Source organism: Xenopus laevis, chromosome 1L (genome assembly GCF_017654675.1).
Source record: "Xenopus laevis strain J_2021 chromosome 1L, Xenopus_laevis_v10.1, whole genome shotgun sequence".
In the NCBI taxonomy this organism is placed as follows: Eukaryota; Metazoa; Chordata; class Amphibia; order Anura; family Pipidae; genus Xenopus; species Xenopus laevis.
In genome coordinates this window covers 200,621,846-200,648,559 of record NC_054371.1, presented here as the reverse complement: position 1 = coordinate 200,648,559, position 26,714 = coordinate 200,621,846, and the positions used below count along the sequence as shown (strand labels likewise).

Here is a 26,714-nt window from a genome sequence, read left to right as displayed (position 1 = left end):
ACCAATATTGCAGTCGGGGATTGTGCCCCTTTTATTAATGCCACCAACAATCAATAATCAACGTTTCGGGGGGACACAGCCTCCCTTCTTCAGGATAAATTCACAAAGTGCACAGTGCTATATTTTTATACCCTTATAAAAATATAGCACTGTGCACTTTGTGAATTTATCCTGAAGAAGGGAGGCTGTGTCCCCCCGAAACGTTGATTATTGATTGTTGGTGGCATTAATAAAAGGGGCACAATCCCCGACTGCAATATTGGTGTGTGCAGACCGTTTTTCGAAATTACAAAGCAGTAAGGTGACCTGGCAAGGTCAACGGGAGACCAGCACCACTACGCAGAATAAGTGGAAGGAGGTGTGCGGTAATATAAAGTTTCATTGTTTATTTAGCAGCCCACTTACAGGCTGGCAATTTTGGTGGACAACCCCTCCAGTCTGAAAACTGTAAAGACAATGAAGACACGTTTAAAACTTTGCAAGACAAATATGGTTTAGAACTTACTGAAAGTTAGCCTACAAGTGAACTATCCCTTTAAATGAGAACTAAACCCTAAACATGAATATGGCTAAAAATGCCATATTATTTTAGTTTCAGCTTGTCAATAGCAACAATGATCCAGGTCTTCAAACTTGTCACAGGGGGTCACCATCTTGGAAAGTGTCTGTCACTCACATGCTCAGTGGGCTCTGAGCAGCTGTTGAAAAGCTTAGTTAAGGGATTGTTGCAAATTATTAAGCAGAAAATCAGGTTGGCCTGTAATATAAGATGATGCTACAGGGATGGTTATAACATTCTGATGTTAGTTGCACTGGTTTCTGTGCTGCCGTTTAGTAATTATCTGTATTAAGTATTTATCAGCATTATATTGTGACATTTATACTCTGTGTATATAAAGTATATTGTGAGTGGGTCCCTAAGCTCAGTAAGTGACAGTGCTAAAGGGCTGTGGTTGCCTTGGGCTGGTACAGAAGCCCAAAAAACAATGTACAAGATTTCCTACTTATTTAGTTATGTTTTTGTTCTCCTTTAAGAACACTGTGGGATGTGATATTTGCACAGCTGTCTGGAGAACTGGTTCTTCATAATACTTCTTATGTCTGTATACATTTCTCATCTATAAATGAGCATGTTTGTGCTTTGAACAGTTAAAGTCTTGGAGGATCTCATACCATGTTTCTAGCCTGAGGGTCTATTTGAGAATGTGCCATAACACAGGATATGTAGCCGAGAGGTGTGATTTCACTGACACCCACTTACAAATATTTGTCGCAGTGATGTGCAAATAATTAGTGGATGCATGCTAAAACCCTGTGTACAAGATTGCGCACTCTAATGACTTACAATATATTAAATATAGAGTATTCTTTCTCCTCACCTCTCCCTGCTGTGCCAAATGTACATGGCTTTTATTGCAGGCCACATCCTGGCACTGTCGGACACATCACGGCTCACAAACGCTTGCTTTGCCATTTCAGCCCAGTGGCTTGCCTGTTAGTGCCATGTTTGCCAGAGGCAGAGCATTTCTATTAACATTTCATTACCACCTTCAAATCATTCCTTTTACATGTAGATTGGGACTGGGTGGTTTCAGCTAAAACACAGAACAGAAATAGATGACATTTAAAATTATGTTAAAGGAGAACTAAAGCTTTTCTGAAGATGTACCTAGAAATGGTGTACATTATGTTTTGGGCTTCTGTACCAGCCCAAGGAAACTACAGCCCTTTAGCAGGAAAGTTCTGGGTCTTTAAAATGCCCTAGTAGCTCCCCATCTTCTTCTCTGCTGATTCACTGCACATGCTCTGTGCTGCTGTCACTTACTTAGCTTAAGGTGGCCATAGACACACAGATCCGATCGTATGAATTGAGGATTCGTCCGATTTTCAGATCGTGTGTGGCGTGTGCCGACATCTTTCTTCAGGCGGAGATCGGTCATTTGGTCGATCGGTCAGGTTTGATTTTCCATATCTGGCCAGTCCTATGCTCAATTTTCATCTGATTCATTAAGAATTCTATTGCTTCATTATACATTTTTCAAAGGGACTAAGTTTTACCTGCAACTTTCTTGCTGCTTTCAAAGTAAAACTCCCAAACTTGCTGCCCTTTTATTAGACACCAGTGGGTAATATAAATGTCACTAAATGAGGCTGATTAGTACTTCATACAGATAATTACTACATGGCAGCACAGAAACCAGTGCAACTAGCCTCAAAGTTTAATAATCAGCCTTGTAGTATGCGCTTATATTAAAGACCAACCTAATTTTTTGCTTAATAATTTGCGACGACCCCTAACCGTAGCTTCTCGGCAGCTACTCAGAGCCCACTGAGCATGTGAGTGTTGCAGACACTTTCCAAGATGGTGACCCCCTGTGACAAGTTTGAAGTCCTGGATCATTGCTGCTATTGACAAGCTGAAACTTTAGACTGATGCAATAAGTTAAGTATATAAAATATGCCATTTTTAGCCATATTCATTTTTTAGAGTTTAGTTCTGCTTTAAACCTTTGCTGTTATGAATATATTCCCTTATGAAAGAAATGTAAAATGTTAAGGACCACCCTATGTGGTAGTTACAATCTGAATGGAAAGACAATTAATTTAAGAGGGTTGTTCAGCTTTTCATTAAAGTGTTGTAGAGAGTGATATTTTAAAACAATTTGCAGTTGGTTTTTATGTTTTATTATTTGTGGTTTTTGAGCTGTGTAGCTTTTTATTCAGCAGCTCTCCGGTTGCAATTTCAGCAATCTGGTTGCTAGGGTCCAAGTTATCATTGCATAAACGATTTCTCATTGTATTCCATATCATATTGAATAGTCCATGTGACAAAACAAAAATCCAGTTTACATAAATTCCTACTTGATTCATCATTTAAGGGGGCACGGTGGGTTTTTGGGTCTGGGGGGAAGGTGGAAGCTCAGGTGTCTGCATTTCTTTTACTTCACAGCTTCACAGCTTTCTTCTTAAAGAAGAAACAAATCTCTTAAAAAAAAAAAAAACCCTGCCTCCCACCTCACATAGACCCTCTCCCTCCTTACCCCCAGCCTAGCTGCTACCCCGGGCAAATGCCCCTAACTTTTTACTTACCAGATTCAGGGATTGGAGTTCACGGCAGCCATCTTCCGGGTCTTCGGTAATCTGAGAATGAGACCAGCGGAGCACAAATTGCTGAAGCGCTGGAAGAAGACACGAAGACCCGGAAGATGACTGACGTGAACTCCGATCCCTGAATCTGCACCGAGGGGTAAGTAAAAAGTTAGGGGCATTTGCCCGGGTAGCAGCTATTCTGGGGGTGAGGAGGGAGGGAGGGTCTATGTGGGGTATGGTTTTTTTTAACAAGGGGTTTGTTTCTCCTCTAAGTCCAGGTAAAGCCTCATGGGGATTGGATGGACTGGAGGGGAAGTTCAAACTTCAGCTATCCAATCTCTGTGGGGATCTAAGCTTAAACTTTGGCAAATGAGAGTGCAGAAACCTCCCTCCCTTCTGACGTTTGCAACTCACTGACAGCAGGAGGGCTAGGCTAATCCAAGTAAGTGCAGCACAGCCCCTCTTTTTGGGGGAATTTTAATAAAGAATTTTCTCTAGTGTTACCTCCTTCCTAGCGAAACTTCGTTAACTGACTTACACGTCAATTTAAATTCAGTTGGTATATAAAGGTCATATGTATGTATTTATTAGCTATTGGTGAAATTGCTGGAAGTGGCCACTCCTTATTAAAAATGTCCAAGGAATCAAAATAAATACAAAACAGATCCTCTAGGTCCTAGGTCATGAACCCACCCTAAAGCAAATGTGGCACGAGCTTCAAATGTCAAAAAAGTGTAAATAATGTATATTTAACAGTTACAATTTGTAAATGTAATCCCAATTTATAAATGGGGAAAAAAAACTGCAGCGTTTTGACTATTGCTGATGCCTTTTTTGGAATACAGGATATGATGTCACTGACATAATAATGTTAAGGATCTAGCTTTGTTGTATTATTTCACCAGTCATTACCTGGCAAAATAGATTTTGGTAAAAAGGGTAATGAATTGAAATTTTCACACCTTCGTATATTAGTGGATTTACAATCGTTCGCCTGAGTTAAAATTTGCATGGCAAAATGCAGCGAAAGTTCTCCAGCAACAGGATAATTCACTAGCGAAGCGTGTTGCTCGACCTTTAGTAATTAGGCATTGTCGCTTCTAATTGTCTTTTTAATGAAAATTGGTAAAAAATTTGTGCCCCATAGACTCTATTCACATTTTAAAAAATGATTTCCTTTTTTTCTGCAATAATAAAACAAAACCGTGTACATGATCCCAACTAAAATATAAGAATCAATACAATTCTATTGGGTAAAATTATTGTTTAAAGGATACTTTAGCAGACTTAAGGCATGGAGATCCATATTATGGAAAACCCCAGGTCCTGAGCATTCTGGATAACAGGTCCCACACCTGTACTGTGCATTGCATATCTAAATGCTGCATGGTACAGGGTCTTGATCCTATGTAATATAACTAATCATTTATCAAATGTCAGTAATGACCCGGCAGAATAGGGCCTGTCAGGGTGTGCCAGAAGCAGAAGCTTTGTGTGACAATCCATTACTAATAACATCCCTGCTCTAAAAGCTCTCAGCGGGACGCCTTCCACTTCTTGCACTGTTTTCATGCTGCTCTTCCCCTCTTCCCTGTCTGTTTGTCTTTCAGAAGTTCTTCAGTTAGCTGAGGCTTCCAAAACATTTGACTTTGAAGTGGTGTGTAGAAAATAAACATGCTAGTGTTGGGCTAAAGGTTGTTTTCCAGGATTCTCATGGAAGTGATCGAAAGTTCACAGCTTTTTTTTTTTTTTTTAAACGGGAACTATAAAAAAAAATTAAATTTAATATAAGCTTCATCATACTGAAATAAGACGTTTTCTATATTTATAATAATTTAAAAATGTACAAACATTTCCTGAAATAATCAAGTTTCTCTTCAATATCCCCCCTTTCAGCATCTTTCTCTCTTCATTTAGGAGTTGGGAGTCGGACAGTTAAAGCCAATATATAATTTAGGGGGGCTTTTTTGCCTATAAGATGCATTAGACTGTGCTCACTCTTTTAAGATCATCAGAAATCCAATCCTGTCTCTACAGGCAGGATTTGTGCCAATGTTGATTATTTTGTTAGATTTTGTTTGTACTGGAATCGGTTATTTGAGTGAGCTCTAATACATCTGCTAGGAAAGGGAGCCCCCCTATAAGATATATTGGATCTAACTGTCAATGAATATCTGACGCTCAACTCCTGCATGAAAACAGAATGAAGAGAAAGGGATAGCGAAGATAAACTTGAACGGTACAGAATTTTTTTTAAATTTATTGTATTTATAAAGTTTATTATTTCAGTATGATGAAGCTTATATTACATTTTAATTTTCGCGATAAGATAATTAAGATAATTAAACCACTAAACCACTTCTTCCAAAGCAATGTGTCTTAGGGTAGGACTACACGGCCGACTTTGGATTTGTCAGATTCGACGCTGGGCGACAAAGCGCACACATCAAGTCGGATGCGACAGGAACAAGGTAAGTAATATAAAGTTGGATGGTGTCGCAACGGTCATCCGACGCAACACGACTTTCAGATGCAGACGCAGCTTGTAGCATTTGCATCCGACAGTCGAGTCACGTCGGATCACCGTTGCGACACCATCCGACTTTATATTACTTACCTTGTTCCTGTCGCATCCGACTTGATGTGTGCGCTTTGTCGCCCAGCGTCGAATCTGACAAATCCAAAGTCGGCCGTGTAGTCCTACCCAAAGACACATTGCTTTGGAAGAAGTGGTTAAGTGGTGCAGAGATATTGAGAGAGAAATAATTATCTTAATTATCTTATTGCGAAAATTAAAATGTAATATAAGCTTCATCATACTGAAATAATAAACTTTATAAATACAATAAATTTAAAAAAAATTCTGTACCTGTTGCATCCGACTTGACACGTGCGTTTTGTTGCCCAGCGTCGGATCCGATGGAAACGCAATAAAGTCGGTCGTGTAGTCCTACCCTTATTTGTCTTGGTACATTAGAGCTGCTGCAAAGCCTAATTGTTTGAGCTAATCCATGAAACACATTGGCAGAAACATATACAAAATTACAGATGTGGTAACATGTTTTATTTTAGTTAAAAGCATACTAGTGTATCCTTGAAGGAACATATTCATGCCATTCATGCGGCCCCCACAAATTTGCCTTGTTCACCATTCTTCATAGTGTGACCTCAGTACCTGGCACCACTAGCCTGTGATTGGCTCAGGGCCACAGTCCTGCTTTTTCCATAGCTATTAAATTTTTTACAAATGTAAAGTGCAACAAAGCCAACTCACGGCTTATATAAAAGGGAATAATGAAAGAAAATGTAATTCTAAGCATTACATTAGCTACATATTATCAATGGTTTGAAAGTTCTTCTATACGCTGGTGGTTATGCTGATGCATGCAAGATTCTGCTACAGAGACAGAACCAGCAGTGCAGAAAGGGACAATTACTCGTTTCAATTGAAATTACATTTCAAAAGACTTAAAAACCATTGCAGGTTTTTAAAGGGGGTTTTCACCTTTTGGGTTAACTTTTTTAGTATGCTATAGAGAGTGATATGCTGAGACAATTTGCAGTTGGTTTTCATTTTTTATCATTTGTGATTTGAGTTATTTAGCTTTTTATTCAGCTTCTTTCCAGTTTCCACAATCTGGATGAAAGGGACCAAATTACCCTAGCAACCATGCATTGATTTGATTAAGAGACTGGAATATGAATAGGAGAGGACCCCAATAGAAAGAGGAGTAATAAAAAGTAGCAATAAAAATGCATTTTTAGCATTAAAGAGCATTTATTTTTTAGATGGGGTCAGCGACCCCCATTTGAAAGCTGGAAAAAGCTAGAAGATGAAGGCATATAATTATAAATTGTATAAAATAAATAATGACCAATTGAAAAGTTACTTAGATTTGGCTATAATATAACTTACTAAAAAGCTAATTCAAAGCCAATGTATATTGGGAGGTTGCTTAGAAGAGGTTTCTTTAATTTGAAAATGTTATTTTTGGGTTTACAACCCCTTTAAGTACTATGACACATGGGACATCTATGATCCGGGGGAAAGCAGTTGTGGAGAGAATATGGCCATTCCCAGGCCAAAGCAGAATATGCAGATACACAGGTTCACCCTATGATACACTTTGTGGTGGAAGAAACTGACCTGCCAGACTGAATTACCAGCCTGTTGATATTGGGTTAAGGAGCACACACACAGCTGTTTGTGTTCAGATTTTGCAACAAAACCACCACTTCCAACAGTGCCACACTTACACACAAGTACTTTATAAAGCCAAAGGGTGCAGTCTATCATGTCCTTCCAGGCTAAGAAACCATTTGAAATAAATCTACAGAACCTTGAAAAGAGCAGTTTATCCAGTTTGTGTCACATTTCCATGACTTGTTTTTATCCGCACCTAGTAAGTATGACACAAACGTGTGTTAATTGATTTAACTCTGTGTCTGGGGCATGGATTACATAGATTAGAGAGATTAGCACAATCTAATTTGCTTAGTCAGTCACTTCATAAACTAGAGGCCCATTTATCAAAGGTTGAATTTCGAATTCATGTAAGTTTTTAAAAACTCCCCTAAGATCCCTTAAATACGAAATTCATCCAAATCGAAATGGATTATTAAAATAGAATTTTTAAAACTCGGATGAATTGAAACGAATCGAAATTCGAATAAAATTCAATCAAACTCGATTCAAGTTTTTTCTCTGAAAAAAAAACTTGAGTCAGGAAGGCTGCAAACAGCTCCAAACACCTCTCCCGTTTACTTAAACAGAAATTCAGCAGGTTTTATGTGGCAAATAGTTTTTAAAAAGGTTCAAATCGAATTTGAATAACTCCCTTGTCGAATCTGACAGTTTTGACGAAAAAAAAAAATTTAAAATTAGAATTTTCAATTCGACCCTTAATAAATCTGCCCCTTGGTGTCTACTAACCTAACCTGTTTATAGCATGTAAACAGTGACCCAGTTTGGTCATTTCTCCTGTAAAGGTGGCCATAGACAGAGATCCGCTCGTTTAGCGATGTCGTCCCGATATGCCCATATTGAGGTGGGCGTTATCGAGCTGATCCGATCGTAAGCCCTAGGGCCCAACTATCGGATAATAATGCATCCTATAAGGGTGGTTGGATTGCGGGATCGCATAAACGCACAGTTGCGGCCGCGATCCAACAGGATTTTTTAACGTGCCCGATCAATCAGGGTAGCCCGTCGGATGGCCCAACACACGGGCCATAAAGCTGTCGACTCGGTCTGTCGGCAGCTTTTATCGGCCCGTGTATGGGGGCCATAAGAAGTGCATTTTATTTGCCCGGAGTTAGTGGGTATCTCTGCATTTATACTCATTTATTAGACATGTTTACATTTACATTGGAATACATCAACAAGGACACACTAATATTACACTGAAGATTTCTGTGCATTATTGGCCATGGTATCCCCATTCTGTACATGAATCTGAGAATGAAGCTAAATGATGTGCGTAGCTGTATCTGATTTAACCCCCTCTTCCTGGAGGAAATCCTTTTGTACATGAGTGACTGTAGTAAAAGGAATGTATTTTCACTATTTCTGTGTGCCCATGTGACTAATGAATAGTGCCTGGTCAGGGAGTGGTGAGTGTTGAGCAATAACACTAGTGTGCCAATAAGTAAGCAAGTTTCCCACCCGTGACTCATTGTGCCCATGGCCCCAGCCAGGGCACAAGCATTGCTCACTTTCATGTGCTTTTTATTTTTGTTTTATTTTGCAGCAGTTGCTAGGGTCTAATTCAGTGTTTGGGGAAACGCTGACACAGAACTCTCTTCCCTCTGCAAGGGGTGGGTTATGTATCGTTACAGGATCAGTAACGGCAAATAATGAAAGGGTTTTCTGTGCATTTATATATAAATATAATGCCGTGTTACTCCGTACTGGTACTAACCGTCTGTTGCTGTAGAGGCTGGAATATATAGTTCTATATAGAGAAGCCTTTGTGTAGCCACGGGGGCAGCCTTTCAGTTTGAAATCGGGAATAAGGGCACACGTTTACATAGGAAATAACGGGTAAACTCTGCAGAATACAGTGCTTTTATACTTAACCAGGGAGATAAACATGAGTCAAATGCCATTTGCGGTTGTCTACAGAACTGTAGATTTAACCTTTTAAAATTAAAAATGTTTTTTTTTCTAGGTACTATTTGGACAGATAAAAGCTTTAACTGTCCTTTAACTCACATACAGCTTGAGGCGTTCCCTACCCCAGAGCTGTTTGTTTGGTTATTTGTAGTGATGGGCAAATATTTTTCGCCAGCCATGGATTCGCAGTGAAATTCCACATTTCGCCATCTGCGGATTTTTTGCAGAGAAAAAAATGCCATTGACTTTAATGTATTTGGACAAAAAAGTAGCCATAAGAAAAAAATGCCCATTCGCTTAAATGCATTTGGAGCAATAAAAATTATTGCACGTAAAGAAAATTTTGACACCCCTTGACTTCAATGCATTTCATGAATTTATTGTAGTTTCGCAAATTTTTCAGCAAAGCGGGACAGACTAGTCATCACCAGTTATTTGCTGTCTCTAATATACTGGCCAATTTCTGGTTTGTAATAAATTGATGAAATATTATTTAGTAGCCTACTAGCTGCTATTCCTGCCCATCTACAGCCCCTTCCCCCAGCTATTGCTGAATTAAAAAAAACACACACTTTGTCAATACTCGGTCTGCAGTCAGAGCTGCTGGGAGTTGTAGACTAAATTCAGAACAAGTGCAACAGGTTGAGCATCCAACATTTTGTACAAGATACCTCTTCTCTTCTGTGCTGTTGGGAAGCTATAGTGGGCTGTGCTGCTGGGAGTTGTAGACTAAATTCAGAACAAGTGCAACAGGTTGAGCATCCAACATTTTGTACAAGATACCTCTTCTCTTCTGTGCTGTTGGGAAGCTATAGTGGGCTGTCAGCCTTATTTTTACCCTAATGGTTATTTACCTCCCCTCTTATCTATATGTTAAAGTCTTTGCACCCGAGGTTGTAAACAGCAGAAATTAATAAAAATGTGTATTATATTTAAAAATGTCCCATTTATTGGATCTCCTCATTGATGCTCTCTGGTCCCTGTCCATGTTTCAGATGAGGGGTGGGCATGTCCTAACCGTCCTTGCCAAAAGCACAGTAGGAGGAGGACAGCCAATTACAGCCCTGCAGTCACACAAGCAAAGACAGGCTTTAGTTCCCTATCAGGACAGCCCTGCTGCTGATTGGTTAATATCCAACAGTGCAGTGTGGTGAATGCCACCGGCTCTCCTGCACAGCCTGGGAAAGGAGGCTACAAGAAGTGGAACAGATGGATGGGACTAGTAGGGATTTTGCAGAAATTTTCAATAACGTAACCAAAAAAACACATCCAGAAATATTCATCCCATATTATAAACAGGTGGCCAGTTTACCAGCATCAGTGCAATGGTTAGCATTACTGTCTTAGGCTAGGGCCACACGGGAAGATTCAGGGAGATTGGTCGCCTGGCGACTAATCGCCGCGTCTTTGAGTTGACTAATCTCCCTGAATGGCTTGCTGGTATCTCGCACCCGCTAGCGCTAAAGTCACCTGCGCCTTTTCACACGCTTCAATTTCGAGCGACTTTGAAAAACGTATCGCCGCGTGTGAATAGGCGCAGGCGACTTTAGCTCTAGCAGGTGCGAGATACCAGCAGGCCATTCAGGGAGATTAGACGCGGCGATTAGTCGCCAGGCGACTAATCTCCCTGAAATCTTCCCATGTGGCCTAGCCCTTACAGTACTGAGGTTTAGATCTGATCCCCAACAGGTAACTATTCGAGGTGCCAGTTATGTGTCCCTCTGTACATGCCAGCTTTGCCAGACTGGTCACTCAGTCCTATTTTATGAATAATTCTCTTATGTTAATGCCGTGCTATAGTTCTTTAAAAACTAGGGGCATCCAAACCTGTGACTGGTAATAGAAATAAGGGACAGCTGGCTTGTGCTATGTAAGTAGTTGTTACAGTTTGGATAGATAAGGTGTTAATATGTATAACCTGATCTAGTTGCCGACTGCCAGTCATTCAGCACTGCTGTTCCAAATATCCCCTCGTGTTACATGCATGGTGCGTCATTCCTTATTCAGATTTTATGGGTTTAATCAGCTTTCCTAGTGAACATCCGATCCTGCCTGGCTTTCTCTAGCATGGCACCCGCACAGTAATACCAAGCTGCTAATGAGCACACCAGCCAGCAGATGCTGCCAGCTCTTAATCATGTGAGAAGGTATTTGTCAGCAATTACCTGCTTACACCTGCCTGCTAAAGGCCATACAACTCAAACTATTTGGCACAATAATACTGTCTATTTTTTTTATAGTATGCTTCATAGTAACTAAAAATTAAACTTAAATCTCAAACCCAGTGTATCCCCAGTCCAGTGATCCAGCAAGGCTCTCTTTTGCCTCCAAAACAATCATTTCCAAAAAGGATTACTGTAATTCTCAACAACAAAGCCGTTGTTGAGAAGGGGGAATAGACAGAAAAGAAAAAATATATAGTGTAATACGTCAATAATTTGGACACCCGTGACACTCAATGAAATGAATCCGTGCATCCCAACTTTTACATAAGTATAAACGTGACTAGTGAAAAGTATATACTATACATCAGACGTGTTGGGTAAGGTTGATGAAGGAGGGTTCAGGTAAATATGATACCCACACTAAAAAAACAGGATTAATCCAGTAGATGATTATATTCACAAGTGCCCCAAACATAAATGGCATAAATCAAAATGCAAATGACCCATCACACACTCACAAATGTCTGTATATAAAGCGCATAAAATGCAGAAGCGTGGAACACGGAAGTGGAGGCATGCGCAGTTTATCCTAAGAAGCGCTAAGGAGAGATTTTGAGCAGCACCACGGAGTAGAGTCCTGCAGCGGATCGGGTACTCGTGCGTTACCGGCAAAAACCTGCGGTACCCTGCGGGTTGCGTTTAGAAGTTCCAGGTGCGGGTATACCTGCGGGTCAGCGGTTCTGCGGGTTGGGCCACGGGTCATCTCAATATCGATATTCATGCCTTTTTTCTGGTCATGTCTACTTCCGATGACGTCACTTCTGCTTTCCAATGACAGCACTTCCTGTTTTACTCCTTTTTTTCCTGGTCATGTCTACTTCTGATGACGTCACTTCCGGTTTCCAATGACAGCACTTCCTGTTTTACTCCTTTTTTTTTCTGATCACGTCTACTTCCGATGATGTCACTTCTGGTTTCCAATGACAGCACTTCCTGATTCTTGATGGTCAGCGGGTCACGGGTCTGGGTTGCTGATAAGGTACTTGCGGGTAGGGTCGGGTAGCGGGTCCAAGCGGGTAAGAATGCGAGTTGCGGGTCCGGATTGCGGATTGCAGTTTGCGGGTACGGGTCGGGTCCTAAAAAATGGACCCAAGCCGGACTCTACCACGGAGATCGCTTATGGCTTATTTTATGCGCTTTATATACAGACGTTTGTGAGTGTGTTTTTAACCATTTATTTAAAGTATTTTCCCCCCCTTCTCAACAACGGCTTGCTGTTGAGACTACAGTAATCCTTTTTGGAAATTATTCATAGTAACTAAGGCTTTGTCCATGACACCTGTGTTTCTTTGGAGGAAAGTTTAGAGTCAGCCAAGTTGCCTTTCATTCTTGGAGAAGAACTTAAAGGAAAACTATACCCTGAAATGAATACTTAAGCAACAGATTCTGTATATCAAATTAAGTATCATATTAAAGAATCTTACCAAATTGGAATATGTATTTAAGTAAATATTGCCCGTTTACATCTCTTGCCTTGAACCACCATTTCATGATGGTCTGTGTGCTGCCTCAGAGATCACCTGACCAGAAATACTGCAGCTCTAACTGTAACAGGAAGAAGTGTGGGAGTAAAAGACACAACTCTGTCTGTTAATTGGCTCATGTGACCTAACATGTATGGTTTATTTTTGTGCACCGTGAATTCTAGGATTCCAAGGGGCAGCCCTTATTTTTTTAAAATGGCGATTATCTATTTAGGATTACCCAATGCTACATGCTACTAAAAAAGTGTACTTTTATGAAAATGGTTTATTTACACGAAGCAGGGTTTTACATATTTGCGGTTTTATTCAATATAGACCTACATTGTTCGGGGGTATCATTTTCCTTTAATAAACACGTCATCCCAAACTTTCACTAAAACTACTTGCTGGAAAGCATTTTTGTTGCGGTTAAAACACCAGCCATGCTATGAGTGCTCAGTCTCACTGTTTTGAGCTTACTGATGCTGTTAAGGCTATATGTACCCCACCTTATAACTCAATGCAACATGTACTGTGCAGGAAGGGTATCCTGATGAAGTCTGAGCTGGAAAGTTCTGTTCAATGTGACAGGAGCAATAGATATGAGCAGAGACGTGTTGGTAGACACTTCCTGCTTCAGCAATTAAAATAACAAGGAAATCCTGATTCACTAGTGCAGACTTACTGCTTATTCTCAAGTATAAGTCTGCTGAGGAATGACTAGGATAGTAAGTTAAGGGGGAATCCCACTGAATCATGCTTTCTTTCACCATTTTTACAGGTCTCTGCCTGAACAGAACAGCAGAGGGCACTCCTGTAATATACTCATGATATTAGCATTGCTAATTACAAATAGACATTGCACTCAAAGGAGTGTAATAATACAGGAGTGTAATAATACAGGTATAGGATCCGTTATCCAGAAAGCTCCTATTTACGGAAAGACGGTCTCCCATTGACTCCAATTGTATCCAAATAATCCAATTTTTTTTTTTAAAAAAAAAGTCCTTTTTCACTCTAATAATAAAACACTAACTTGTACTTGATCCCAACTAAGTTGTAATCAATCCTTATTGGAAGCAAACCCAGCCTATTTGGTTTATTTAATGTTTACATGATTTTCTAGTAGGTTTAATGTTTTAAGATCCAAATTACGCAAAGTGGCTGATGAAGTGTGTGTGTTGTTTTTGACTTCATCTGTAAGTGCTACAAGATTTTTTCCTCTGGAAGATCACTCTTAGGAAGGAACTCCAGCGACCTGTGCAAAAACGCAGGCGTTTGTCCGACGCATCACAACTGTTGGATGCAAATGCTGCGTCTGCATCCGACAGTCGTTACGCGTCAGATGAATGCTGCGACTTCATCTGACATTTCCATCTCTTACCTTATTTCCGTCGCATCCGACTTGACGCCTGCGATTTTGTGCAGCGCGCTGGATTGCGCCAAAATCACTTGTGGAGTTCCTCCCTTATACCCATGCCAGCCTCTTGCAATTCGTGTTAATAAATCACTGCATTCTCAAACATGCATCGCTGTCTGTATGCATTATGCATGTTCAGTCTGAACTCAGTGACTGAAAAAGTTAAAACCGAGTTTTGTATGAACAAATGATTGTAATTAAATTTCTCTAATTAATGAAACCGGTTTGGTTTGTATTGGGGAAGGGTTACTTTTGGTCTTTGACCAAAAATAACCTTCAGCGTAAGAGCATGCTCTCTTCTCTTCTAGCTCCCTCTAGTGCTGCACTTGGGCTTTTACTCTTTACTTTATTTAAAGTCTCTTGCAAATGTTAATAATACATGAGCAAATATGCATTTTGGAGAGCATTTTAAGTGATTCCTAACACTGATATCCACTTCCTTGACCCGAGAGCCATTACAGTCGCAGAATTAAAAGTTTTTATTACGTTTGCTATTTTATTAGCAATGAGTTATCCATTCATGATGTTATCTCCTGTCCATTTATTGATCACTTTTATTTTCCCATGAACAGGCAGTAAAGTACGATAGAATAGCTTATGTCATGCATTCCTTCTTTCAATGTTTCTGGAAGCTGCCAGTGCAAGAACTCACAATATGTAAGGGCATAGGATACAAGCAGTCCTACATACTGTATGTCTCTACCCATTGATATTTCTGTTGCACAGAGCAGATACCCAGTCTTTTTTGTAACATTGGATTAGTAAAAAAAAAAATCTTAAGAACTATAGCATTACATAAATGTATCCTTTGCATATATATTTAATATGATGGGGAACCATTGCTATTAAAAAAAAATTTACTAAACTGTAGTGGATGTATAATAAATTCTTTTAAAAAGTAGTTTTTTTATTTTATTTGTACATTCTTCAACATAGCTTATTTTTCATGCTGGGTCACTGTGAATCACTGTTTTCCTCGTATTAATTGGCAAGGAAAGCAGCAATATGCAATACTGACATACAGCATGGTCAAGTTGCTTGCTGCAGGAAAAAAATGTTATGTTGAGATTGCACACTAATCAACACTCTATATATCCAAAACGATAGGAAGAATTTTATTGCAATCAAGAAAAAAATAAATTTTGTCCTTTTGGTGTAAGGGCTCTTACACACAGGCGGTTTTTCCTGCACTCCCCTTCGTTGCGATTTCTTCCGTTCAGCCGCAGGGGATCGCATTAGCAGACACACTCCACTATTGTCAAGGGGGCTGTACTCACACAGACGCATATATGCGCCGAACGCAGGTGAAATGCAACATGCTGCGTCCCACCTGCATTTGGCGCATACAGCTGTCTGTGTGAGTACAGCTCCCTTGACAAAAATTGAGTGCATCTACGCCTGCACTCCCCTGTGGCTGAATGGAAGAAAATGTAACGCAGGGGAGCGCAGGAAAAACCGCCCGTGTATAAGAGCCCTTAGTATGGACTAGCTTTGCTGATTTGCTGCAGGTTGTTTGGGTTTGTTGGGTAATGCTTGTTCACTTTTGAGATAAAGCATCAGTTTCTCATTTGGATTGAGAACTGGACTTTGTAGAACAACTTTTTTCTTCATGAACAACTCCAATGTTAGTTTGGCCTCGAGTTTGGGATCATTATTTTGTTGGATGACCATTTCATTTTTCTGCAGATTTAAACAGGTTATTTTACTGTATATTACACCATTTATTATTTTATTTTTTCAAGATGCCCAGTCCATGCTGACAAAAAGCAGCCCCACAGCATTATGGTGCTATGATACTTCACTGTAAATATTAGTGATGTACAGCTGCTGATACTCGTGGGTCAGGCGGGTTCGGTCCAACTTCCACAAAGATTTTGTGTGTCACAAGCGGGTTTAGGTTGAGTTCTTCTTCCACTCTCCCTGCCCGCAACCTTACTTGGATGGTTTTGGACTCCAGCAGCCACCATTTTATGGGCCATGCCTTCCCCGTCCCCCAGTTGTGACACTAGAGATCAGCAGTAGGCGCGGGTCCCTAAATGGAGGTGCTGGACGGGTTCAGGTTGGGAGCGGGTGGGTTAGGGTTGAATTTTTGCTGACCGGCACATCACCAGTAGATATGGTGTTTAATGCGGAATGTGCAGTGTAGTCTTGTAGCCCACATTGCTTTGAACGTTAGATTAAAAGCTATGGTTTGGTCTCCTCTGATTTTTTCCCCCTCATAGCAACTCTCATGTTTTTAATAATTTCACATGGTACTTTTTAAGCCACCCATATACAGTATACAGGCCAATGTTGTGCCGAGCTCTTGATAAAGGGGCAGTATACGCCCTTCTCAACACGAGTGCAGTAAATAGGGTTACTGAAAACATTGTTGTACCTGCAATCATTTGAAAATATCTAGGATTAAAAATACATTTTAACCCCCAAATCCTGCTTGGCTTGGCTTCTATGAGAATCTTTTTGGCCAGAGGTTGTAGATAGCCTATAGCTAACAAATAGCTGTTTGCATTCTCATATAGGTGAATCGACCTAGAGCAAAGTTTGCACCTTTTGTTTACATTACCCCCAATAAGGTCAAATAGGACTTCTCTTCAAATCTCACCCTACCTGATTTTCAGGCTGGGCCCCCCACAAGTGTCTGCTCTGGGACCACAGTTATGCTGTAGTTCTGTCTATATGAATAGGTATATGTGGGGGGTTGGTGCTGTGTGAGTGTTAATGTGCTTTAGTGTTTAGCTCCGATAATAATAATTCTTTGAGTCCGTGTGATGGGTCCAGTGTGACCATGTGTTTGGCTGTGTGACTGGATGGATTGCAGCCTCCCGGCATGTGCTGGCTCAGGGTGTGTTATGTTGTGCAGCTGCCAAAAGAAACGCATCTGTTGCAGCACATTGCTCCGTGGAACCCTTACCGGACCCGTTTAGGCAAACGGCTCCTTCTTGTTTCTCTTAAGAGATCTGGGCTTTCCTTCAGCAGCTGAACTACGTAATGCACCCGCTCTGCTCTCTCTGGACTGGGCATGAATAATGGAGTAACATGCCCTGAATTTAGAATAACGCTGGGTGCTGTGTAACTGCGGCAAAGCCACTTCATCTTTAGGCATTTCTTTGGTGGAATGAGGGGTGGCTTGCAGCCCTCCTACTGCTTGTCATTTGGCTGTTAGTGGATGCTGGGAGTTGTTGTTCATGGCTACACTACTGGTTTACAGTTATGAACTTTTGCAAAATGTGAGGTTTTTGCAATGAATTTACACTAAAGATTTTCAGTACCAGTACTCAGCCAATCCCCTTTTTTGCTCCATAAATTATGAAGTGAGCAGAGCAAGATAGAATACTGAAGATGTAAATCCAGAATAGGCAGAATAGTGTAGTGCAAGATCAGTGTTGTAGAACTGCAACTCCCATTTTCTGTTTTGCTTCAAAAACATCTAAAAGTGTGGGCAATTTTGTGACCCCCACAACAAGGCCTGTGCTAATCTCTCATTCTGCAGAAGAGTTAAGCGTGATACATATGCTACAGGAATGAGATCTGTTATCCGGAAATCTGTTATCCAGAAAGCTCCGAATTATAGGAAGGCCATCTCCCATAGACTCCAATTTATCCAAATAATTTTTAAATTTTAAATTTTTTCTCTGTAATAATAAAACAGTACCCTGTACTTATATTGAGATATAATGTATCCTTATGGGAGAAAAAAAAACAGCCTATTAGGTTTACTTAATGTTTAAATGATTTCCTAGCAGACTTAAGGTATGAATATAAAAATTATGGAAAGATCCGTTATCTGGATATCTGAGCATTCTGGATAACTGGTCCCATACCTGTACTTGACGTAGCTTTCCCACAGGGTTAAATACACATTTTCTGCCTGGATCCACCCATCACTTCTAGATTCCACTTAGAGGAACAGTTCAGTGTTAAAACAAACACTGGGTAAATAAATAGGATATTTACCCAGTTTTTATTTTTATACTGAACAATTCAGTATATATATATCAATATAGAGGCTGCATTGGCACATTCAGACTCCTCTCCACAATACTGCAGTAGTGTAAGTTTATGGGGAGATAGGGACCTAACATCACATTTTCAGACTTTTTAAAACCATGGTTCTTAAAGGAACAATAAAATCAAAACATTTTTTAAAGTGATGATAATATAATGTACTGTCGCACTGCACTGGTAAAAACTGGTGTTTGCTTCAGAAACTCTACAATACTTTATATAAACAAGCTGCTGTGTAGCTATGTAGCAGCCATTCAAAGCTGAAAAGGCACAGGAAACAGGTAACAGATCAACTCTGTAGTATACAATGGAATCCTTCACAAGTTATGTTATCTATTGTGTAGCCTGTTCTTGAATGGCTACACAGCAGCAGCAGCTTGTTTATATAAACTATAGTAGAGTTTCTGAAGCAAACACACCAGTTGTACCAGTACCAGATTTGTGGAAAGACCACCTAGGCCTGGGCCTAGGATGGCAGGATTTTCGGGGGGCGGCATTCTGCCCAACCATACCCACATTAGTTCAGAAACACTGGGGATGCACTGGAAATGCAATCGTTTTTTAAATTTCCAGTGCACCAATCCTCATTGATCCAGTCCATATGATGAAAATTTGCATGAATAAAGGGGAGGGGACAGGGGCAACGTACGGCAGTGGGCCTAGGGGCGCCCATTATGTAAATCCGGCCCTGACCAGTACAATGCACCAGTACATTATACAGTATTGTCATTCCTTTAAAGGAATTGTTCAATATAAAAATAAATACTGGGTATTAAGATAGGCTGTGCAAAATAAAAATAAAAAATTCAATATAGTTAGCCAAAAAATGTAACGTATAAAGGCTGGAGTGACTGGATTTCTAACATAATAGTCGGAACACTACTTTCTGCTTTTCAGCTCTCTTGGTTTCCACGGATTGGTTACTAGGCAGTAACCAGTGACTTGAGGGGGGCCCACATGCGGCATAACTGTTTGAATTGCAAACTCACTGAACAGTTATGTCCCATATGGGCCCCCTTCAAGTCGCTGACTAACTATTTACCTTGTTGAGCATGTGCAGTGCCACTGCTACTCGAAAGATGGTAGAACAATAGCCTATGTGGCAAACTACTGTGGACAATATTGAAGGCATGAATTATTACGGTTATAGGGGTGCTGAACCTCTGGACTGGTACTGTGTCCAGTATATAAAATCCAGAATATTCATTTTACTCTTTAGTTATACTTTAATTGAAAAACAAGTAATGTATGCCGTTCATGCCTATCTAAAAAAAGATAGAATCAAAACCTTTCTAATACAGAATATTTTCTGACATATTATGTATTTAGGTGTGTCGATCAAACAGATGCTAACCTTGAAATGTCACTACAGTATATATGTGTGTGTGTGTGTGTATATATATATATCTATATATATATATATCTATATATATATATATCTATATATATATATATCTATATATATATATATATCTATATATATATATATATCTATATATATATATATCTATATATATATATCTATATATATATATCTATATATATATATCTATATATCTATATATATATATCTATATATATATTATATATATATCTATATATATATCTATATATATATCTATATATATATATATATATATATATATATATATATATATATATATATATATATATATAAAACTGACTGTAACCAGAGATCCCAGGAGTTTAGCCTGCTTGGTTGTGTCTTTTCTGGAAGATTTGCAATTCTCCGAATACCATTGTTTATGCTAAAACTAATTTTTTGGAGAGTTTCTCAATTTTTAAGAATTATTAATAACGTGTGCATTTCTGTTTATTAAATTATATATTTCTACAATCCCCCCCCATACACACATTAATATAATAAAGCAGTTTTAAGCAGCACAGAGAAATAAGCATGGCCAGTAAGTAGAAGTGTCATACAGAATCTATTCCAGTGGTTTGTGGAGAAAAGTCGTGAATAATATAGCAGAGAGGAGTTTCCCATGAGCCTCTGCCTGAACATTATTGACCCATTTCAAGCTGACAGATTGAGCGAATGGTGCCTGTTTCACCCGTGTCCTCAGATTCATCCCTTTCAAGACTGCCGGCGAGGAGCTGAGAGAACTGGGTGGGACTCATGTGCATCTTTCCGTCTCTCTCATTGCTCTGACCGTCCTGCAGGAAGGGGAAAGCAGATGGATCAGGCATGGATCACCAAAGTGCTGGAGAAGGTGACGCAATGCAGCAGGTCTAAGGCTGCTCCATGAATATAAGCACCAGGCATCTAAACTATGTGGTTCTATTCTGGCATATGAGGAGTTAATTAAAGCTGTGGTTACAGAGGACAAGGTGTGCTGTAGTGCCATGGCATGGGTGTATTGATAAAGTGAATTGGTAATGATGACGGGCAAGGATAGCAGCACTGGGTTGTGCCATATGCTCTATAAATACATAATAATAATGTTAATAATATGTGTTTCAGTACTTTGCAGTGTTTGTTCATTATGTCCTGCCTTTCTCTGAGATTTGGACCAGTTAATCATCCTTTTCTGTTTCCAGAATGAGGTTTTTGCAGATTAAAGGGAGCGGCCAGTTGTTTGTTTCCGATATGTTCAGCATGTTGTGTGCTCTTGTGGTTGCATTAGTGTCCGGGGTAGATCCAAGTCACGTGAAAGAAAGAGCTCATTGTACGTCATTCTTTCCTTGTGTTGGTGGAATGAAGGTTCTGTGGCTCGGCAGGGCGCTCCATTGTGGCATGTGCAAGACATAAGGCTTTATATCATCTAGATTGCACAACATGAAACCTCCATCATAATGAATGTGAATGCACAATATATGTATATTTCTTGTTGTGCTTTCCATTAAAACACCCATTGGATTAAAGCAGTATATGGTTCTACATAAGCACCCATGTGGGGAAATGTGTTGTGGTTAGTACTACAGGGTAAGTATTGTAAATAAACATTGGAATGCAATAGCGAACAGGGCGTAAGACTGTGGGATCATTGGGTGTTGTGTTGCAGATCGATCGTGTCAGCACTAATTCCTATAAAGCTACAAGGCTGATCATATGTTTGCTGTTACGTCAGTTATTGTAATGCATCTCACAGCAGTGGAGTAATGGGCCACAACATGGAGTAATTCCATATCCATTCCCAATGGTCAAGTAAGAGGCAAATTTACTTACATTACGTATCTTTTTTTCCTGTATTTTCCCTCAGGAGAACAAATTTAGGGAGGGACCAAATCAGTCATTTTTGGATTCATCCAAATACCAAATTCTCTGCAAAAGAACCCTAATTGGCATATTAAAATGTGGGAAAAAAAATTAAATGTCATCATTTGTGAATGGCAAATCGAGTTGTCCAGAACTTTAGTCACATGAAATTGAAGGTTTGGATTTGCTTCATGGATTTAGTCAATTTACTATTATAAGTGACCTTTCCTTTGCTGTTAAAAAAATCCGTTAACAGTTTTACCCATTCTCAGAATTGCTTCCATTGCGAAAAAAAATTCTTAGTGGCATTTCTCATTGATTCGGTTTTGCCGTAGATTGTAATTGTTACTGCCAGGAATATGCCAAACGCCAGCACCTCTTTTTAGGTTTCAGATCTGGCCAAATATGTGTCTAGCCAAACGCAATCCAAACCTTACATCTTGGCTTGAGAGCACTGGGAAACTGGAAGGTTGTTGTTTTGCATTAATATGATTTTTTTTTACATTAGGGTTTGGATTCAGTTCAGTATACATTCAGTCACTCTTTAGTGGATGTAGGTCTGCACCACTTTCCCAAAAAGGGGGCAGGCTGAGGTCTGGTGCTTAGGGCATCACTGGACCTAAATACAACTTAGGTGAATGTTCTAATACTCTGCTTGACTGGAATTTATTTACCGTAATATTATTTTATTATAATCTTATTCTATTGGCTGGAGCTTATTCTAGTCAGGCAAATAGCCTTGTGTTCTCATTGGATGGAGGTTGGTCTTGCCAAGGGATGGCATTGTTCCAGTTTTCTGATTGGCTGGAGGTCAGTCTTGCCATGTGAATGGCCTAGCGTTCTGATGCCTTGGTGTAGATGGGTTCTGCCAAATGAGCAGGTAATTGAAAATTGCAGTATAACTCATTATGTGGGTACCTTATTGCTCTTATCCAATTGATCGTCACACTGAACCTGTTGGCAGGGCAAGCCTGTGCGTTTTTAAGTTACGATGTCATGGTATTGGTCAGCCTGCTGTTCTGTTTTTGACAAATCTTTCACTTTTTGCTGGGGGCGTATTCACAGATATAGTAATGACCGTTCAGTCAGAAAACAATTGAATGCAGCCATGAGCACACTGGGATTGTTTCTTCCTGTTGGGGATCATTGCCTCAGAACTTCCTCTCTATAAATAAACTTATACATACATACATACATACATACATACATACATACATACATACATACATACATACATACATACATACATACATACATACTTACATACATACAAAGCCTTTATTGAATAGCAACCAAACAATTAATGACACTGTTTTCTTGAAAGAAAGAAATCCCTAAAATATGCATTATTTTCATGATTTTATTTTTGTTGCATCTGTTTTTTTAGCCATAGCTGTCAGCCTGCGTGGATGCTGGAAGTTGTTAATTTACAGCTAGAGAATGTATGTCATGTAAATAATTAGCAGGCAAATGGCATTGTTGCAGATGTTGTTCAGCTAGAACTCTCCACATCATGTCAACAGCTTTCAAAGTTGTAGGTAGCCAGTGTCTGGAAGGGTGCCGGCGTGAACATAGCCGTGCTGTAATACTTTCCTTCCATGATCCCTGCTGTAGTTTCCCCAGCTGACAGTCACTGTTCATCTGCGTGTGGCTTATGGCCCAGTTGGAAGGTTGCCATACAGCTCTCCTTCTTGCGGCCCATGATTACTTCAGCTTCTTATTATAGAAGTGACCTCAGCCACTGCTTTCAGGGTGATGCTGGAATTGTCTTCTGCTCAGGGCTCTGCTCTCACAAAAGTGTAATCATGTCCGGTTAGGTACAGTAACAAAATGCACTTGTCTTTCTCATTGGCGTTTTCTGGGAGAATAGAACATCCAGTGTGACCTGTCCCCAGGTATATCGGCTTTTCCATGGATTATATATATATATATAATATTTATGTGGGTGTTTTCTTTTTATTTATTCCTACTTAGAGAAATGCTGGACATAGGCAGTCTTATATACATTTATAATTGCAGAATGTGCTCCATGTAGGACTTACAATGTAAAGTGGACGTTTGTGTAAGTTACCATCACACAGGGCCACCATCAGAAATCTTGAGGCCCCATACAGCTAAGTGGTCCAGTCCAGCAAGTCCTTCGAAATGGGAGCCCCAAATATGTTGTGTTCACTGCAACTGCCCATAGAAGAGAAAAGTGTGTCTCTATTGCAGAGCTGGCTCGTCGTACGGCAATACCACTTACAAATCTGTCCCATCCACACACCAAGAAGACGGTACTGTACCCCCATCCTCACTGCACCCTAGGTGCCTGTCTACGCCTAGTTCTTGCCCCGCTGCATTATGTATATTGGGTTATTGTGTGAATAATTAGTTGCCATTATAGCACCAGCCTAAAGGCGCTTAACAAGACAAGATACATAAGCATTAAGGCTTTTGATCCTATTTATGCCAGATTGCCTAGCACTAAGCTTCCTGAGGTCAATGCAGTGTCCCTGTTTGAGCCTATAATGTCTTTTAAGAGAGGATCACCGCTTGCAGTGAAGGTTACATAGTAACACATTTGATAGTATTTGATTTGATAGTAATGTTCACAGCCGCTAGACTCATTCATCTATCTCACCGCTCAACATCATCTGCTCCCATATGTATGTCCCTTCACTGGGACATACATATGCTCCCTTCACTGACTCCTCTAGAATCAAATTCAAATTACTAACACTCACATTCAAGGCCCTTAATAATGAAGCCCCTCCGTATATTTCATCACTGATCTCCACATACTCTCCTTCAAGAAACCTTTGCTCTGCTTCTGACCTTCGCCTCACTTCTCCTTTCATCACTTCTGCCCATTCTCGTCTACAAGACTTCTCTCGGGCTTCTGCTTTTCTCAGGAACTCTCTGCCTCGAGCTGTCAGACTTTTTCCTTCTTTCCAAACTTTCAAGACCCACCTGTTTAAAGAAGCTTATTCAATGTACCTTAATTAATCAATCATTGCTGTATCATAAATCACAAAATTGTTTCTAAAATCCTAATGTCTCAATTGTACCCTAACCTTTAGTTTGTAAACTCTAATTTGTAGGGCCCTCTAATTCTATTGTACTCTGTAACCCTTGCTTGTTATCCACCATGTATTCCCTGTTGTTATAACTGAGGTAAAGCACTGCGTATCTTGTCGGCGCTATATAAATAAATGATGATGATTGTAAGATATCTGTTTCTAGATTTGCACCATACTGTCCACAGAATAATGACTAGTAATCTAACAAAGAGACAACATATTGAGTATTATATACAGGTATATGACCTTCTATACAGAATGCTTGGGACCTGGGGTTTTCCAGATAAGGGATCTTTCTGTAATTTCGATCTTCATACCTGTAAACATTAAATTAACCCAATAGGCTGGTTTTGCCTCCAGTAAGGATTAATTATATCTTAGTTTGGATCAAGTACAAGGTACTGTTTTATTATTACAGAGAAAAAGGAAATCATTTTTAAAGATTTGGATTATTTGGATAAAATTGAATATTCGACCCTTCAATAATTCAGAGCTCTCTGCATAAAGGGTTTTCGGTTAGTAAACTGTCAATGAAAGTAATCAGTGCTGAGACAACAACAGCCATAGGCTGCATTGTGCAGCCACAATAAACTCCCAGTCCTTGGCTTTAGACACTGGAAATTGAACCTTGTGAGTGAAAGAGAAGGAGCGATGTAAACTTAGGGTATAAATATGATTCAATTGAATGATTTGTGCTATTGGGAAGAGTGCATTTACTTCACTGATCTGTTTTCTTTCTTTTGTACAGTCTGAATCTGGCTATGGATCTGAATCCAGTTTACGGCGGCATGGCTCAATGGTGTCCCTTGTGTCTGGTGCAAGTAGCTACTCTGCCACATCCACGTCATCATTTAAGGTCAGTAATGCATGTTGTGTACAACCGTACAACCGTTTGTGGGTGTTGTATAAGGATTGCAAGCATGTTTTAGATGTATTTGTGCATTTTACAGACTAAAAATGCTACATTCTTTTAGGTGCAGTAGCCAAGTCAAAGGTTTATGGCCCTTAGATTCTGATGTGTGTTCCATATGCAGCATCATAGCAGCTGCCACTCGTGAATTAGTACCAATTTGCATCCACTGGATGTCCTATGTCTTTTCTTTACACCGTAGTTTAAAGAAATACATTTTTATCACATTGTGTATAACAACTAGTGTTGATTTAAACATTCACACGCACCTTCATAGAGACAATATGTACTGAGAACATGTAAAGGGGTTGTCCACCCTAAATTACCTTTAATATGTTGTAGAGGGTGATATTCTGACACAATTTGTTTTCATTTTTTATTATTTGTGGTTTATGTTCGCTTTTTATTCAGCAGCTCTCTAGTTTGCCGTTTTAGCAATATTGTTGCTAGGGTTCATATTACCCTAGCAACCATGAATTGATTCGAATAAGAGACCAGAATATGAATAGGAGAGGGCCTCAATAGAGAGATGTTATAAAAAGCAGCAATAACAATAAATTTGTAGCTGTGCAGAGCATTTGTTTTTAGATGTGGGTCAGTGAACCCCATTCGAAAGTTGAAAAAAACTCGCTAGAGGAAGGCAAATTTTTTTTGTTGCTATTAAGTTGCATATGGATTTGTGTTGCTGAATAGTTCAATGTAAAAATAAAAACTGGGTAAATAGATAGGCTGTGCAAAATAAAAATGTTTCTAATATAGTTAGCCAAAAATGTAATGTATAAAGGCTGGAGTGACTGATATTGAACAAAACACTACTTCCCCCTTTTCAGCTCTCTAACTCTGAGTTAGTCAGCGACTATAAGGGGGGCCACATGGGACATAAATGTTCAGTGAATTTGCAATTGATCTTCAGCATTCAGCTCAGATTCAAAAGCAAACGGTCCAGCAGTGATGTCACGAAAGGGGCAGGACAGGCGCAAGTCTATAAATTGACAGCCCCGAAGCCATCAGTGTGAGCTTGCGACCTGAAGATTCTCTGCAATAGCCAGACCCAACCCCCCCCCCCCCCGACCCATGGTTAAACCTGCTTGTCCTGCGAGTTTCTGGTCGACCCGCATATCACTTCTGTTTACCCAGTTTTTATTTTTACACTGAACAATTCCTTTAAAAAGGCACCATTTTACCTTTCAGTGTGATCTTGCAG

General features: G+C 39.7%; 1 protein-coding gene across 5 annotated transcripts in view; it reads left to right on the top strand.

Annotated features, from left to right (window-relative positions):
• cert1.L (ceramide transporter 1 homeolog) overlaps window positions 1-26,714 on the top strand; it is an 89,594-nt gene that overhangs the window by 41,664 nt on the left and 21,216 nt on the right. For 4 of the 5 annotated variants that reach the window (XM_041579549.1, XM_041579544.1, XM_018244373.2 and 1 more), the window contains 1 exon segment: window positions 25,349-25,456. In XM_041579549.1, the coding sequence (XP_041435483.1) occupies window positions 25,349-25,456 (108 nt within the window). 5 annotated transcript variants of the gene reach the window in all.